This window comes from Diceros bicornis, chromosome 2 (genome assembly GCF_020826845.1).
Source record: "Diceros bicornis minor isolate mBicDic1 chromosome 2, mDicBic1.mat.cur, whole genome shotgun sequence".
NCBI lineage: Eukaryota > Metazoa > Chordata > Mammalia > Perissodactyla > Rhinocerotidae > Diceros > Diceros bicornis.
In genome coordinates this window covers 11,355,213-11,371,289 of record NC_080741.1, presented here as the reverse complement: position 1 = coordinate 11,371,289, position 16,077 = coordinate 11,355,213, and the positions used below count along the sequence as shown (strand labels likewise).

General features: G+C 33.7%; 1 protein-coding gene across 5 annotated transcripts in view; it reads right to left on the bottom strand.

The window, feature by feature from the left end:
* Positions 1-16,077, bottom strand: part of ATR (ATR serine/threonine kinase) — a 103,048-nt gene that overhangs the window by 46,993 nt on the left and 39,978 nt on the right. For all 5 annotated transcript variants that reach the window (XM_058551646.1, XM_058551657.1, XM_058551636.1 and 2 more), the window contains 5 exons: positions 13,588-13,713; positions 9,299-9,505; positions 8,147-8,260; positions 5,044-5,159; positions 1,174-1,294 (listed from right to left, as the gene is read on the bottom strand). In XM_058551646.1, coding sequence (XP_058407629.1) covers positions 1,174-1,294; positions 5,044-5,159; positions 8,147-8,260; positions 9,299-9,505; positions 13,588-13,713 — 684 coding nt within the window. The remainder of the gene's footprint in view (positions 1-1,173; positions 1,295-5,043; positions 5,160-8,146; positions 8,261-9,298; positions 9,506-13,587; positions 13,714-16,077) is intronic.

Sequence of the window (16,077 nt, the reverse complement as noted above, 5' to 3'; positions counted from 1 at the left end):
TCCCCCAGAGCCTGAACTGCTGAGACCCCTATAGGTAATGTAGCTACCTGAGCTGCCAAATACCTCAGCATAAACAGTCTTCCCCTTTTACAGTTCATTTTTAAATGCATCATATTTTGTTATAGATTAACTTCCCTAATTACCATATTTTACTTAGCTAATATTAAATTTAGCACATTAATTCCCTGAGCACACAGACAAGTAAATTAACCAAAAAGTATGCCCTGGGCCAGCACATTAAGTATAAGATTCACATTTTTAATAAGTAATAAACAGTGATTAACTCTAGAAAAAAAAGAAAAGAAAACATTAAATTACTTGGGGTTAGAGTCCAATTTCATTGGTATGATCTAACCAATTTACCAACATTACTGTTCTCTTACGAAAACTTAAAGGCTTTTCCTTCTTCAAATATAAATGCTTCACTTAAAAAAAAAAAAAAAAAAAAAAAACGAAATACTCCAGAGCTGGAAGTAATTAATTTAACAATATTCTACATTTCACATATTATATTTTCGGTCTGTTTATAAAAACAAGAAACTTTCTTGAAATTATAAGATACAAATTATTATAATAATATTTTAAACAATAATTAACAGAAGTAATTAAAAACAAAAGTTGTGAATTTTAAATACTCCTTAAACATTTTCTTGGAACACGGAGTACCTTTTATCTGTCAGGCATGTAAAAATTTCATATAAGGAAAACATCAGAAATATACTTCTATTTTTCCACAAAGTTTCATTTTTTAAAAATCTTTATATTTCTTTTGGAGGAAGTTCAGATAACATATCCTCTTTTAGATGCAGCCACTTAAGGATATCTTTTTATTACATAAAAAATCATTTTATTATGTAAAAAACTCTGATAAAGTATTTACATCCTTTTAAACAGTATTATTTTACAATGTAAAATGAACAGATATAATGTAATAGACATTTTACAAACACATTAAAATCATAGTTATTTGCTTGACAAAACAATTATCTTCTTACTCAGAAACTGTTACTAGTAACAGAAATTGTTACTCTCTATTAGTAAACATTTTCTACAAAAATTTCTATCACTATCAGGGAAATATTTCAATGCCTACTGTGTGGGCTATGCATTCTGACAGATGTTCTCATTTCCTTTAGAATTTCTGTTAACAAATTCTGAGCACAGTTCTCTTACCTTTGTTATAAGATAACCTGCCCAAGATGCTGACCATTCTGCAAAGTTATTACCTAATTTACTTAAGTAAATTGGCTTCTTTACTTCAGACCAATCTGTTGACTTCTGAGAACTCTTATACCTGTAATTTTGAAAATTTGTTTATTAAAAAATAAATAAATGTATATCCATCTGTTAAGAACTTTAGTAAAGGAAGTATAAGAAACTATATCAACTCATTCATTGACTACCCACTACTGCTTTGCATTTACTGAAATGTGGTTAAAGATACTACTTTTCCTGTAGCCTTCTTAACAGTGAGGTAGGAAGTTATTCTTGCACACTCCAAGTACTTCAAAGGATGTGAGACTGCCTCCTTGTCTTCCTCAATGCTCCTTTCAGATCTTTCCAACTCCATTCCTGTGCAAAAAGATCTGTTCCTTTGAGGTTCAAGCCACCCAGGTAAACTATTCTCTACTCCTCATTATGGGCATCTACCAAACTTGTTGATTACCCAACTCATTGATAACTTTAGTTCACTGCTCAGTGTTTTCTTTCTTCCCCAAGTCTTATCATCCTCAGTGACTTCAATGTCTGGCTGAAACATCTAATGAAACTCAAAACTTCTCAGTAACTTTCTCCTCTACTTCTTTATCGGGACTCCCATGCCAATACAAAGAAACTTCGTCACTTCCAAAATGAACTATTTAGACACCTCACTCTATGGCCACAGTTTCCCAAATTTCCAATTCTTTCACCCAGTTATTCTAACATACCTATTCTTTCTCACTGAGATCTTCTGTCCCTTGATCCTGCTAAACTCTCCTGATCTATAAGACCTTCCTTTCATTACCTCTTTCCCTAATCAGCTTGGTCTCCATGGTCCTTCAATTCAAGCACTCGCTTGGTAATATCCTCTACCCACTCCATTGTCACATTATCTTTACCAGCTGTACCCATCTGCCAACCTTCCAACTTTGGATCAATCTAAACATCTGCCTTCACTGAAATGATATCCAGGCCATTGCACCAATAGAGGAAAATCACTAAGTTGCTTTTGAGATTAGTACTACTATATATTCTTAGTCTTCAACCCCAGTGGACCTCTACGCTGCCCAGAAATCCTTCTAAATTTTCCTTATTAGCTCTCTCTTCTGTTTTCCACAGTCGCTATTTCAAATCATTACCACTCTGCTCATATCACCTATACCAATATTACTGCCACTTTCAGCCAAAAGTTTCATCTCCTATACTTCCTACTTCATGGAGAAAAAAAGGAAACTATTGCTTCCCACAATCAAATCTGTAAACTTAGCTGAGTTCCATCCATCATTTTATCTTCCCCTATTACAAAGAAAGAGATTTCACTCCCTCTAGGTCTAATCTCCCATTAGGGATATGGCTAACATTCTAGATGCTCCTCAGGGTTCTTGTTGTATCAATTATCACTCCTCTCTTCCATACGTTCAACACGATCCTTTCTATTTGCTCCTTAGCATTAACATTTAAACATGTTCAAATAGGTCTGATCTTACAACTTTTTTTGAGGGGAGTGGGTTCCTTTTCAATCACCAATGCAAAGTTAGGAAATGACAAATATAATAAATGCCCTATACTCAAGGTCCTCAGCAAACATCATATGTTTCACCATATTTCAAATTTCTAAAAATGGAAAAATCCAATATTCTCCCAGTTAACCATCACTATTTTAATCATCATCAATATAATTCTCTAGATGATTTTACCCAGTTTTATGGTGAACTTAGCTAGAAAACTACCGATATTGGGATACAAGCCAGGTTCTGCCTAGCCACATCCTGATGCTTTTTCCTAAAATTATTTCTATGGTAACTTTGAACTACAGTTGATCTATCTAGTTCTAAAAGTCAAATGTCCTAAATATAGACATCCTTTAATCCAGATTTAGTGATGGCATATAAATAGCCCAACTGAAAAAAAAAAATTAAAGGAGAGTATAGGAATATAACTTTAAGACAGCAAAAACAAAGAAATGCTTTTAGGAAATTCTTTATTTTCCCCAGGCCCTCTGGAGCAAATATCAAGCAGTCCAAGCTATAAAACTGACCTATTGGCTAACCTGGCATCTGGGTCCATCATAAAAAAGCTTTTGTACAAACGTGGGTCAACTCCATTAATACTGCCCTCTATTGACCTCTTATTTTCATGAGGTGGCAATTTCAATGAGCAGATCCCAGCTAGATGAATCTCCTAGTTTCCACCATTGAGGGACCATCTAAGAGGTTCCTTCAAGATCTCAGATATAAAAGCAGAAAGATCACATGAATTCTCATTGCTTTGTTAAGATCACTCTTACAAATGACCACTTAAATGTTGTGAAATTTCTTCTTATGAAATATTAAACTGAATAACAAGTAGGCAGAAATGCTGGCTTTTACTTTGTCTGAAGTAGGCAATAGCCACCCTACCCACTCACAAAAAGGCAAGGAATTTATTCAACAAGCTGAGATTGAATAAGCATTTATTATTGAATATTAATTAAATGTCAAGCATTCTGCTAGGTACTTTTTAATATTATCTTCTTTACTCCTAACAATGATCATACGAGGTAAGTAAAACTATTCACGTTTTCAAGGTGAAAAAATTGAGACTTGGAAATGCTCAGTAACTTGCCCAAGACTTCAGAGCTAGCAAATGCAGAGCCAAGATTCAAATTTAGGTCTTTGTGACTCCAAAGGCCATAAATTTGCCACTAGTTCACAGAAACTCTTAAGCATCTTTCTATATCTGCTATAAAATATAGAATCAAGAAATGGAGAAGTGTGCTGTCTTCAAAAAAGAAAAACTAAATTTTAACCGTAGACTTTTACTTTATATTAATAAAACATATCTTTAAATAATGCTGTTCATAAGAAATAAAACAATGTTCAAAAGGTTTCTAAAAATAAAAAGGTATCTAGCAAATAAGTATATATACTTAAGGGCTTTTATAAAGAATTTTACAAGTCTAGGCACTGTAAGGCTCAAAGAAGTAATTTATCCAAGGTCACATATCTAATAAGCACGTGACCTAGAGCACCTAAAATTAAAGTTTCTAACTAAAAATAATTTATAATTTATGGACTTTAATTAGTTCTAACCAAGATATTAAAATTGGAAAAAAGGTTAGAAAATACTTTTTTAAAAGTAGAGGGAGAAAATATCTTCATGAGGAGAAATTGGTAGGGTTGAAAATCTCTAATATCTAATTGGAGTTACTAAGGGCTTTGGGACTAGCTTTAAAATCTTAAATTTCGGGCTGGCGCCATGGCTTAGTGGTTAAGTGCGCGCACTCCGCTACTGGCGGCCCGGGTTCGGATCCTGGGCGCGCACCGACGCACTGCTTCTCCGGCCACGCTGAGGCCGCGTCCCACATACAGCAACTAGAAGGATGTGCAGCTATGACATACAACTATCTACTGGGGCTTTGGGGGGGAAAATAAATAAATAAATAAAATTATTTTAAAAAAAAAATCTTAAATTTCTATATTAATTACATCTATCAAAAGCTTCAAGTAATATAGGCATTTTAATTTATCTAAATAAAAGATTTTTTTTCTCCCCTCCCCCAAAAAAGCTTCAACTCATAGTCAACTTAAAGTAGATTCTTTCAAAGTACTTCTGAGTGGAATTAAAAAAAAATCAATCCTTTTAGCTTTAATGAATTTGTCTAAATACTTAAAGTTATAGAATTTAACCAATGAGCAGACTGTACTTCTCATTTTGACAAGATTATAAGCATAAATCATAGTGGAAAATACATATTAGAACATACTGAAAATACTTTTCATGCTAAAAATTATATAAAAAATAAGATTAATTTTATAAAGTTAAAAACAATTTTTTGAAAATAGTTTTAATGAGTCTACAGACCTCGTGTTTAGGTGAGGTTCCAGTATTTCCCGAACATGCTCGGGAAATCTCCTCCACAACTGGTGACCTGGGCCGTTGGTCTGCATCTCTCTACAGTCATAAATAGAAAGTAACTCCTACAAATACATATTTTACATTTGTAAATCCACAGTGAAGCAGATAAACTTTAACATTCATCAACATTCTACACATTATAGTTATAAAAATACATAGAAAGGGCCGGCCCGGTGGCGCAAGCGGTTAAGTGCGCGCGCTCCGCTGCGGCGGCCCGGGGTTCGCTGGTTCGGATCCCGGGCGTGCACCGACGCACTGCTTGGTAAGCCATGCTGTGGCGGCGTCCCATATAAAGTGGAGGAAGATAGGCACCGATGTTAGCCCAGGGCCGTCTTCCTCAGCAAAAAAAGAGGAGAATTGGCGGATGTTAGCTCAGGGCTGATCTCCTCACAAAAAAAAAAAAAAAAAAAATTAAAAAAAAAAAAAAAAAACATAGAAAATATATAGAATTATAAAATTTTGGATTTGTGAACTTGCTTAGGACATTTATTTCAATGCTTAGAACCATTTAGGGGATTCTTATTTGAATCTGATTTGATTCTATAATTCTTAGAATTTGACCTTTTCTGAATTTTAATGAAAGTAACAACAAATCCAAAATAGTTAAAAATTTCAAGCTATCTCAAATTCTAGATATAAAATACTGAGCTTAAAATTCTGAAAATGAGATGCAAATATTGAAAACCAATTTACTATTCAAGCCCCTAAGTTAAATGATTATATTTTACTGTCCTTAAAATAAAACAAATGAAATTTTATAGATGAAGAAAAACATATCTTTGTCTCTAACATCAATCTTCAAAACAAGACAAACCTGTTAGGGTATTATATCTTCCATCACCTATTACTTTCTTTCCAATGCCACTGAAAATGACCATATGCAATAGATGTACTCCTAATATTTATAAAATATAAGCACTGTCTAGCAAAATATGGACTTTATATTTAGTATTTTTTAATAAAAGTAAGAGTACATGAAAAGTTCAAATATAGAAATATCCAAAATTCATTTTCATTTAGCTTCAACATGTTATTAATATTTTATTTGAAGCCAGCTTTTTCTTATTTTGGCAAAGTCACTCCAGCTAACAGAAGCCCTCTTAATCAACCTCCAATAACAGCCTGGCAATATCAGTATCAGTGCCCATGTGCTCTTTCTTTCCTGTTTTACAAATGAATTGTTTTTGTTTTTAGTTAAGGCTACCTTTTCCACTTCTACACTATATTCCACATCTCTTTACCTACTTAAAATAGTATTACATCAATTCTCTCCCACATCATCACTTTTCCCCTCTCTGAGGAATTGTTCCCAAGCAACATATGAACATACTGTCACTTTTCCCATCCTTACTCCTTTTTTACTCCCCAGGTACTATCTCATTCTTCTGCTCTCCTTGATAGCAACACTCCTCAAAAGAGTTTCTGTAATTTCTCTAATTCCTCTTTGCCCATATGTTCTTAAAAATACTCTAATAAGGATTTCTGTACTCCACTGAAACTGCTCTTGTCAAGGTTACCAATGACCTTTATGTTACTATAGCCAATGGTCAATTCTCAATCCTTAGATTATTACCTCTATGATCAGCTTTTAATACAGCGGATGACTCCATACTTCTTGAAACACTTCCTTGTCTTCCAGAACACCAGATTCTCCTACCTTATTGGCAGCTCCTTCACCATTTCCTTACTTGTTTCCTCTTTTTCCCACTGATCTCTCATTGTCCAGGTCTCACTGACGAAAATGCGTTTACCTATACTCCCTTTCTTGATCATCTCATCCAGAATCTCAGTTTTAAATACCATCTCTACAATAAAAACTCCAAATTTATATCTGTAACCTAGACCTCTCACCATGAATTCCAGACCTGAGTGAATATCTAACAAAACAAAGCTTTTTTTTTTTCCCCAAGGAAGATTCGCCCTGAGCTAACATCTGTCATCAACCTTCCTCTTTTTTTGCTTGAGGAAGATTCTCTCTGAGCTCACATCTGTTGCCAATCTTCCTCTATTTTGTATGTGGCTCGCTGCCACAGCATGGCTGCTGATGAGTGGTGTAGGTCTGTGTCCGGGAACCGAACCCAGGCTGCCAAAGCGGAGCATGCCGAACATAACCACTAGGCCGCCGGGCTGGCCCCTAAAGAAACTTTTAATTGAAAAAAAAATATCATGAGAAAGGGCAAAGAAAGCCAAACTGGAAAAATATTTATTACATGTATGATAGACAAAGGGTTAATTTCCATTATATCTAAATAGGTCTTAAATATCAATAAAAAATAGACCAATACCAAGAGAAAAATGGGAAAAGATCATCTAGAGAAAACTGACAAAAAAAGCAATGCATATATAAAAGATGTTATACCTCCCTCATAATTAAATGCAAATTAAAATAAAGGGTACCATTTTTCATCTGTCACATTTGCCAAAGATTTAAAATTTTGATAAAAGGCAGGTTTGTCAAGGGAGTATAAACTAACTGAAACTTTTTTTGATAAAATCTATCAAACATAAACTGTACTTGCTCTGAGACATATATCAATTTCCAGATATTTATATTATTGATATATTTACTTGAGTGCTCAGAAACATATGCATGTTCTCTATATCATTTTTCATAAAAGCTACACATTGAACACAATCTAAATGTGTTAAATCTCTTCAATAAGTTATGGTACATTCATATTGAATATTAAGTCAGTGAAAAGAATCAATTAGAGATATACGTACTGACATGGAAAATTACCCAGATAGACCCAAGACAGATTGTTAAACACAAATGAAAACCAAGTTACAGAACATCATAAGTAATATGCTCTCTTTGTTTGGTGGAGAAAACATGTATCTTTGTATATACATAGAAAATCTTTCAAAGTACCTATAATAATCTGTTAAGAGGGTACATTTCCGTACTCTCTGAAATTTTTATCATGAACTGGTATTACTTTGATAATGAAAATGATAGTTTAAAAAAGAGTTTCCAAAGTACAGATTTTACAACTTTCTTATTAGAATTCAATGATGTAAAGCCAGTAATAACTAGATGTACTCTTACCTGAATGGCATAAGCAGCTGAATCTTGAGCTCGGCTGTTATCTGCATATGCAAGGTAAGCTCTTGTTAGTTCCATCAATAATCCATAGGCAAAGCTTGAATCTTCTACTCCAGTCTCAATAAAAACAAGAAAAAAATCAAGGATAATTTGTATAAATTTTCTTAAGCTGTACTGTGTCTTCCATGGTAAATTTAACTTAGAAAAGGAAAGGACAATAAGGTTCAAACTAAGTTTGGTACCAAGGCTAAAATATAATCTGTAGATAATAAGCCAAATCTAAGGCTTTTTAGGCTATAAAGTGTATTAGAATCATTCACATTTTACATACCTCCAACAATTTGCATTTTTTGTTTTTTAACTCTTAGAAAGAAAATTGTATATAAATCATTTCCTAAATTGCATTATGTAGAACCCTGGTCACTTGAGAAGCTCCAAGAAATAATTTTAACAAACCCTCCTTTTGGAGATACACAATGCACACTGATATTTTAAAAGTTCTGCTTAATTTTGTTTTACAGGATTTCACAAATTCATTTGACCACAGACACTTTTTTTTTTGGGTGAGTGAGGAAGATTGGCCCTGAGCCAACATCTGTTGCCAATCTTCCTCTTTTCGTTTGAGGACGACTGTCCCTGAGCTAACATCTGTGCCAATCTTCCTCTATTTTGTATGTGGGATGCCGCCACAGCATGGCTTGACGAGCAGTGGGTAAGTCCACAGCCAGGATCCGAACCTGTGAACCCAGGGCCGCTGAAGCAGAGCATGTGAACTTCACTACACCACTGGGCCAGCCCCCAGGAACTTTTTTAATAGACACACTATTAGAGAACCCTGGGAAATCAGTTTCCCTTGGAAACACTTAGCAATAGTGTTTAAATAGTAATATTTAAATCATTAATTAGGTTTTAAGTATCAAAATTCAGTTAGGAAGCTTATTTAAAAACACAGCATACTAGACTGGGCTCAAATTTTATTGCTTTTGGCTAAAGCTCTCTGCAATAGTATTACGGAATAAACTTAGAAGTTACCTAAATTGTTGAGTTTAGATCAAGTTCTACTAAGGATAACATGAATAATTCTTTGTAAACAGAACCTAGAAACCCTAATAGGACAGAGAACTCGTCTTGTCATTCCAAATTACCATTACTTACCACAAATGTAAAATCTTTTCCTTGGGTTTCAGTTGTTGAGAAATCTAGTCGACCTGGATCTATGGCCCCCAATTCTCCTAAACATTCCCCACAGAGCAACCGAGCTTGAGAGTTTGCATCTTGGCAACCTTTCAACAGCACTGTTACCAACTGTGAGATAACGGGTTCTACTGTTTCACTATCTGTTGCATATTTTATCAGTTTTTCCTGAAATAAAAGTTAGAAAGAAAGTTTATACATAACTTCTACAAACTAGTACATTTCCCTAACTAGAAAGCTTAAAAATATTAAGGAATATCTGACACAAATATTGACAAAATTAAATTTCTATATCTGCAGTCTTTTCAGTTAGTTTTTGATGAGTTCACATCATATAGTTCACAATGTTCTATAGGATTAGAATAATTAAGTGTGTTTGAAAGTTTTAATCATTAATCCATTAAACAAACAGTTACTGAGTATTACTATATCAGTATACAAAAATAAGTAAGACATAGTCTTATCCCAACAAGTTCACAGTTTAATGGGAAAATAGACATGTAAACAAATAATTAAAATATCATATGATATATACAGTAACAAATATATTTACAAGGTAAAGAAGCAATGAAGAAGATAAAAAAGAACTCAGAGTAATTTTTCAAGGATAGTGGACACATATTTCAGTAAATAAGTCAAGGAGGAACAGCTATTAGTTAAAACAAGAAGACTGAAAAGTGTATAAGAACTAGAAGAGAAGGAGAAAAAAATATGAGAAAGAGATTCCGTGGGGATGATTTAAAAAAAAGAGGTAGGAAGAAAGAGGTAGCATTAATGAGAAATATGTTGGTTCAAGTAATCTTTTTTCATCTATCTCCTGAGGATGCTGTAATGAAAAACTTTAAGTACAAGCAGACTATTCTCAAGCCAGTTAAGGTTTAGATATTGTATTTGTATGATATTGTATTCAATTTGATATTGAACTACTTCATTTATATAGTTTTCTTTCCAGCAGAAGTAAAGCATATACAAACATCTCAAACTCCATGTTAAAACTGTGATTCAAATTAGAGTAATATAATTCAAAAGAAAAATAAAAAGACATTTATCTCATCCAGAATCTTCAATATTCGATCACTTAAATAACATTACAGGTTAATTCAGGCATAAATACCTAAAATAATGAACAAGTGACCAATAAAAATCAAAACTAATATAAAAAAGTAAAGACATTTATTCACTTGCTAATATTAGAAAACAATAAGGAAAAGGACACTTTAGTTGGCAAAGATAAATGCAGTTCATACTCAATGCAACAAGTATTATGTAACTCTAAATGAAAGGTAGTTTAAAAATATACTTATCTCCTAAGTGTTTAAAAATGTTTTCACTTCACTTCTAGGTTAGACAAACTAGGTTTTATTTTTCAGCAAAAAATACTGAATTTCAAAAGAATTTTTAAAATGAGTTATGTGTTCAATGTATCTGTTGAGAAAGGCTTTTTAACACATGGATCCAATTTTATCATTTTTCAAATGCCTAACCAGTTGTCAAAACAAATCCATGTTTGTTCCAATTATCTGAAATGTCATTTTTATCATATCTTAAATGTCCATATATACTTGGGTCTATTTCTAGACTTTCTATTCTTTCCCCTTGGTCTGTCTGTATATTCATGAACCAGTATCACACTGTTATAATTATAGAGGCTACAGAGTATTTTAATGTCTGGTAGGGCTACTGAACTCGCATAGTTGCTTTTTTTTTTTTTCCAGTTTTCCTAGCTATTTTTACATGTTTGTTTTTCCATATGAACTTTTCTAGTTAAAAAAACAAACAACTTGGCATTTCTTTGGGATAGCATTAAATTTATAAATTAACCTAGGGAGAATTAAAATTTTTATAATATTGAGTCAACCTACCCAATAAATAAGGGATGCTTTCCATTTGCTTAAATCTCTTGTATTTTTGTCTTTCAGGAATGTTTCAAAGTTTTCCTCTTATTAATTTTTATATTTATTGTTATGCTTATTCCTAAGTATATTATCTTTCTTGAGTACTATCGTAAATTGGGTTTTTCAACAAGTCTTTTACCTGGTTATTACTTGTTATATGAAGATTATTGATTTTTATATCCTCCCACCTTATTGAATTAGTTTGTTGTCTGAGTTAGTTTTGTGGATAATTCTCTACAGTTTTCCAAGTATATTAGCATATCATCTGCAAATAGATAGTTTCACATCTTTTCTAATTCTTATGCCTCTGATTGCTTTCTCTTGTCTAACTTCATTGACCAATGCTTCCAACTGAATGTTAAATTGTAGTGGAGATAATGAGCAAGCTTGCTTTTAGTGGGAAAGCATATTACTTCCCCATTAAGTATGTGTGTGTATGTATATATACACACACACATATATATGTATATGTATACATTTATAATATATTAAGGCAGTATTCATCAATTCATATTTTCTTGAGTGTTTTTATTTGAAGTGGATGTTACAGTTTGTCAAATGCTATTTCAGCATTTATGAAAATAACAGTATGATTTTTATCCTTAGATCTATTCATACAGTGAATTATATTAATGGACTGCTAAATCTGAACCATTCTTGCAATATGGAATAATATTTAAAACTATAATCCAAAGATCCAAGGTAATTTTCTGGAAATAAAAGACCTAAATCTACAAATTGAAAGGACCCACTACGTACCTGTAAAAACTGACCCCAGAATAGTCAACTCTGAGACACATCTTAGACTTTCATAATAATAATAATACCCCATGACCAACTGTAACTTATTTCAAGTACACTTACCTTCTTACTCTGTCTAGCTAATCTCTTGGCATTGGGGCTTTACAAGCAAGGAAGGCTTGTCAGGGAATTACCAGATGTGATTTGTCTTTTGTGATACAGGTGGCAAAACTGTGGCAGCTATGGCTATTCCCTAAGAGTGTAAGAAATCTCCTTTAGTTCTCAGACTTAGTCTTTTACATCTAAGAGGTGATGAACAACATGAAATTTCCTTATGTTAGACCATGACCATGTCATCTGCTTAGAAATAACCAAAACTAGAAAACCTCTATGCCAAGAGGACAGATTCTTGGCTACTCATAAATCCCTATGTTAAATTAAAAAGCCAAAGGCCCATTAAGTTATCTGAAACCCAGGTAGAGGTTTGGGGCAAGGGGTAAGCACGAGGTAGTTTCAATGTAACGTAGAGCAGAGAATGAGGCTGTAACATTGATAATGTAGACCCACAGTTAGGAGGGCATAAAACCTACACTTGAGGAGATTCGAGGCTCCTCACATGTGGCAGAACCATCTCTACATTGGCTGCTACCCACGTTGGTTATACAAGCTCACTGACCCAGAAGCATGTACTTTTTACCATCATGTATAACTTTTATCCTAAGTAAATGCTTCCCTCTATCATGAAAACAAACATAATCCAGTTTTATAATCCACTAACTCATGAGGGTCTTAGGCTCTCACATCTTATCATATGGGTTCTTGATATGCAAAAATGAGTACCTCAGTTAAATTTTTTCCATTTTATAGATTTATAGTAGTAATTTGGTATTTTAAATATCAGTTCTCACTGTGATCAAGGTTAGGAATAATCTACATTATGCTGACAAGGAAAAGAATAAAGTACACTGGTACCATGAAAAAGTAAACTTAAAAATTTAGCTTCATTAAAACTAAGAGTTAATTCAGTGAAAACGTAAAATGGCAAAATTACTAAAATTTTATATGACAGATATCTATAGGAAATTATATGAGAAGACTCACATAAACTGCTGCTGTACAAACACATATACCCTTATTCAAGAAGATGCGGTAACCTAAACTATAACGATCAAATTATGACCCTTCAAAAACAAAGCTCTGCAAATCCTTGGTAATCAGCCTCAAAGGATTCTCATGGATTACTGATTTTAAGTTAGATCTGATCATTTAGATATAATAAAAATCACTTCTTGGGGCCGTCCCTGTGGCTTAGTGGTTAAGTGCGCGCGCTCCGCTGCTGGCAGCCCGGGTTCGGATCCCGGGCGCGCACCAACGCACAGCTTCTCCAGCCATGCTGAGGCCACGTCCCACATACAGCATCTAGAGGGATGTGCAGCTATGACATGCAGCTATCTGCTGGGGCTTTGGGGGAAAAATAAATAAATAAAATTAAAAAAAAAAAATCACTTCTTTCATTGAACCTACTAAATCTCAAGCAAATATGCCAATCTGTCATCTTTTCTTTAAACTTCCAACCTTTCTTTTCTATAGTTTTTAAATTATATCTTAGTATACCTGATTTTTATACAAGGTTTCCTTCAAGCTTGTAAGAGCATGAATACGAACATCTACATTTTCATGTTGAATTGCTTTCATGGACAGCTGAAGAGTTGTCTGAAGATCAGTACTCTCAGAGGTCTCCTATATAAAGAGCACAGAGAGATACCTCATCAGTTAACCACTTCAGGAACCATTTCAGAAGGCCTAGAGTCTCTATAGAGTTACTATTAAAGTAGTTAAACTATAACTATTAAAAGCAGTTTTAAAAAATAATTTCCATCTCTTCCTTTGTATAGCATATGTCATTTTTAGTAATTCTTGGGGAAAGGAATTTCATCCTAAAATCTTTAGACCTGGAGAAAAATTTTATTCCAACTAAATAAGAATTTACTTATCTAAAATAAATCTTTCTTGCACGTGTTGCCATACTCATATCAGACAAAGCAGACTTCAAGATAAAACAGGTTAAGAGAGACAAAGAAGGGCAATATATAATGATAAAAGGGACACTCCACCAAGAAGACATATCAATTATAAATATAAATGCACCCAACATAGGAGCACCAAAGTACATAAAGCAACTATCAACAAACCTAAAAGGAGATATTAACAACAACACAATAACAGTAGAGGATCTAAATACCCCACTTACACCAATGGATAGATCATCCAGACAAAAAGTCAATAAAGAAACAGTGGACTTAAATGAAAAACTAGACGAGATGGACCTAGCAGACATATACAGAGCACTCCATCCAAAAACAGCTGACTACACATTCTTCTCAAGTGCACATGGAACATTCTCAAGGATAGACCACGTGTTGGGAAACAAAGCAAGCCTCAATAAATTTAAGACTGAAATCACAATAAGCATCTTTTCAGACCATAATGTTATGAAACTGGAAATCAACTATGAGAAAAAAACTGGGAAAGTGACAAAGATGTGGAGATTAAACAACATGCTACTGAACAACCAATGGATCACTGATGAAATTAAAGGAGAAATAAAAAAATATCTGGAAACAAACGAAAATGAAAATATGCCATACCAAATCATATGGGATGCAGCAAAAGTGGTCCTGAGAGGGAAACTCATAGTGATACAAGCCAACCTTAACAAACAAGAAAAAGCCCAAATAAGCAATCTTAAATTACACCTAACAGACCTAGAAAAAGAAGAACAAACAAAGCCCAAAGTCAGCAGAAGGAGAGAAATAATAAAAATCAGAGCAGAAATAAATGAAATTGAGACCCAAAAAACAGTAGAAAGGATTAATGAAACAAAGAATTGGTTCTTTGAGAAGATAAACAAAATTGACAAACCCTTAGTCAGACGTACTAAGAAAAAAAGAAAAAAGGCTCAAATAAATAAAATTAGAAATGAAAGAGGAGACATTATAATGGATATCACGGAAATACAAAGCATTATAAGAGAATACTATGAGAAATTATATGCCAACAAATTGGACAATCTAGAAGAAATGGATAAATTCTTAGACTCACACAACCTCCCAAAACTGAACCAAGAAGAAACAGAGAATCTGAACAGACCAATCACAAGTAAAGAGATTGAAATAGTAATCAAAAACCTCCCAAAAAATAAAAATCCAGGACCAGATGGCTTCTCCAGTGAATTTTACCAAACGTTCAAAGAAGATTTAATACCCGTCCTTCTTAAACTATTCCAAAAAATACACGGAGATGGAACCCTTCCTAACTCATTCTACAAGGCAAACATCACCCTGATACCAAGGCCAAAGACAATACAAAGAAAGAAAATTACAGGCCAATATCGCTGATGAACATAAATGCAAAAATCCTCAACAAAATACTGGCAAACTGAATACAGCAATACATTAAAAAGATCATACAACATGACCAAGTGGGATTCATACCAGGGACACAGGGATGTTCAACATCCGCAAATCAATCAACGTGATACACCACATCAACAAAACAAAGAATAAAAACCACATGGTGATCTCAATAGATGCAAAGAAGGCATCTGACAAGATACAACATCCATTTATGATAAAAACTCTCAACACAATGGGTATAGAAGGAAAGTACCTCAACATAATAAAGGCTATTTATGGCAAACCCACAGCCAACATCACACTCAATGGGGAAAGGCTGAAAGCCATTCCTCTGAGAACAGGAACAAGACAAGGCTGCCCACTCTCATCACTCTTATTCAACATAGTACTGGAGGTTTTGGCCAGAGCAACTAGGCAAGAAAAAGGAATAAAATGCATCCAAATAGGCAACAAAGAAGTGAAACTCTCACTATTTGCAGACGACATGATTTTATATATAGAAAACCCTAAAGAATCCATTGGAAAACTATTAGAAATAATCAGCAAGTACAGCAAAGTCGCAGGGTACAAAATCAATCTACAAAAATCAGTTGCATTTCTGTATGCTAATAATGAACTAACAGAAAGAGAGCTCAAAAAGATAATACCATTTACAATTGCATCAAAAAGAATCAAATATCTAGGAATA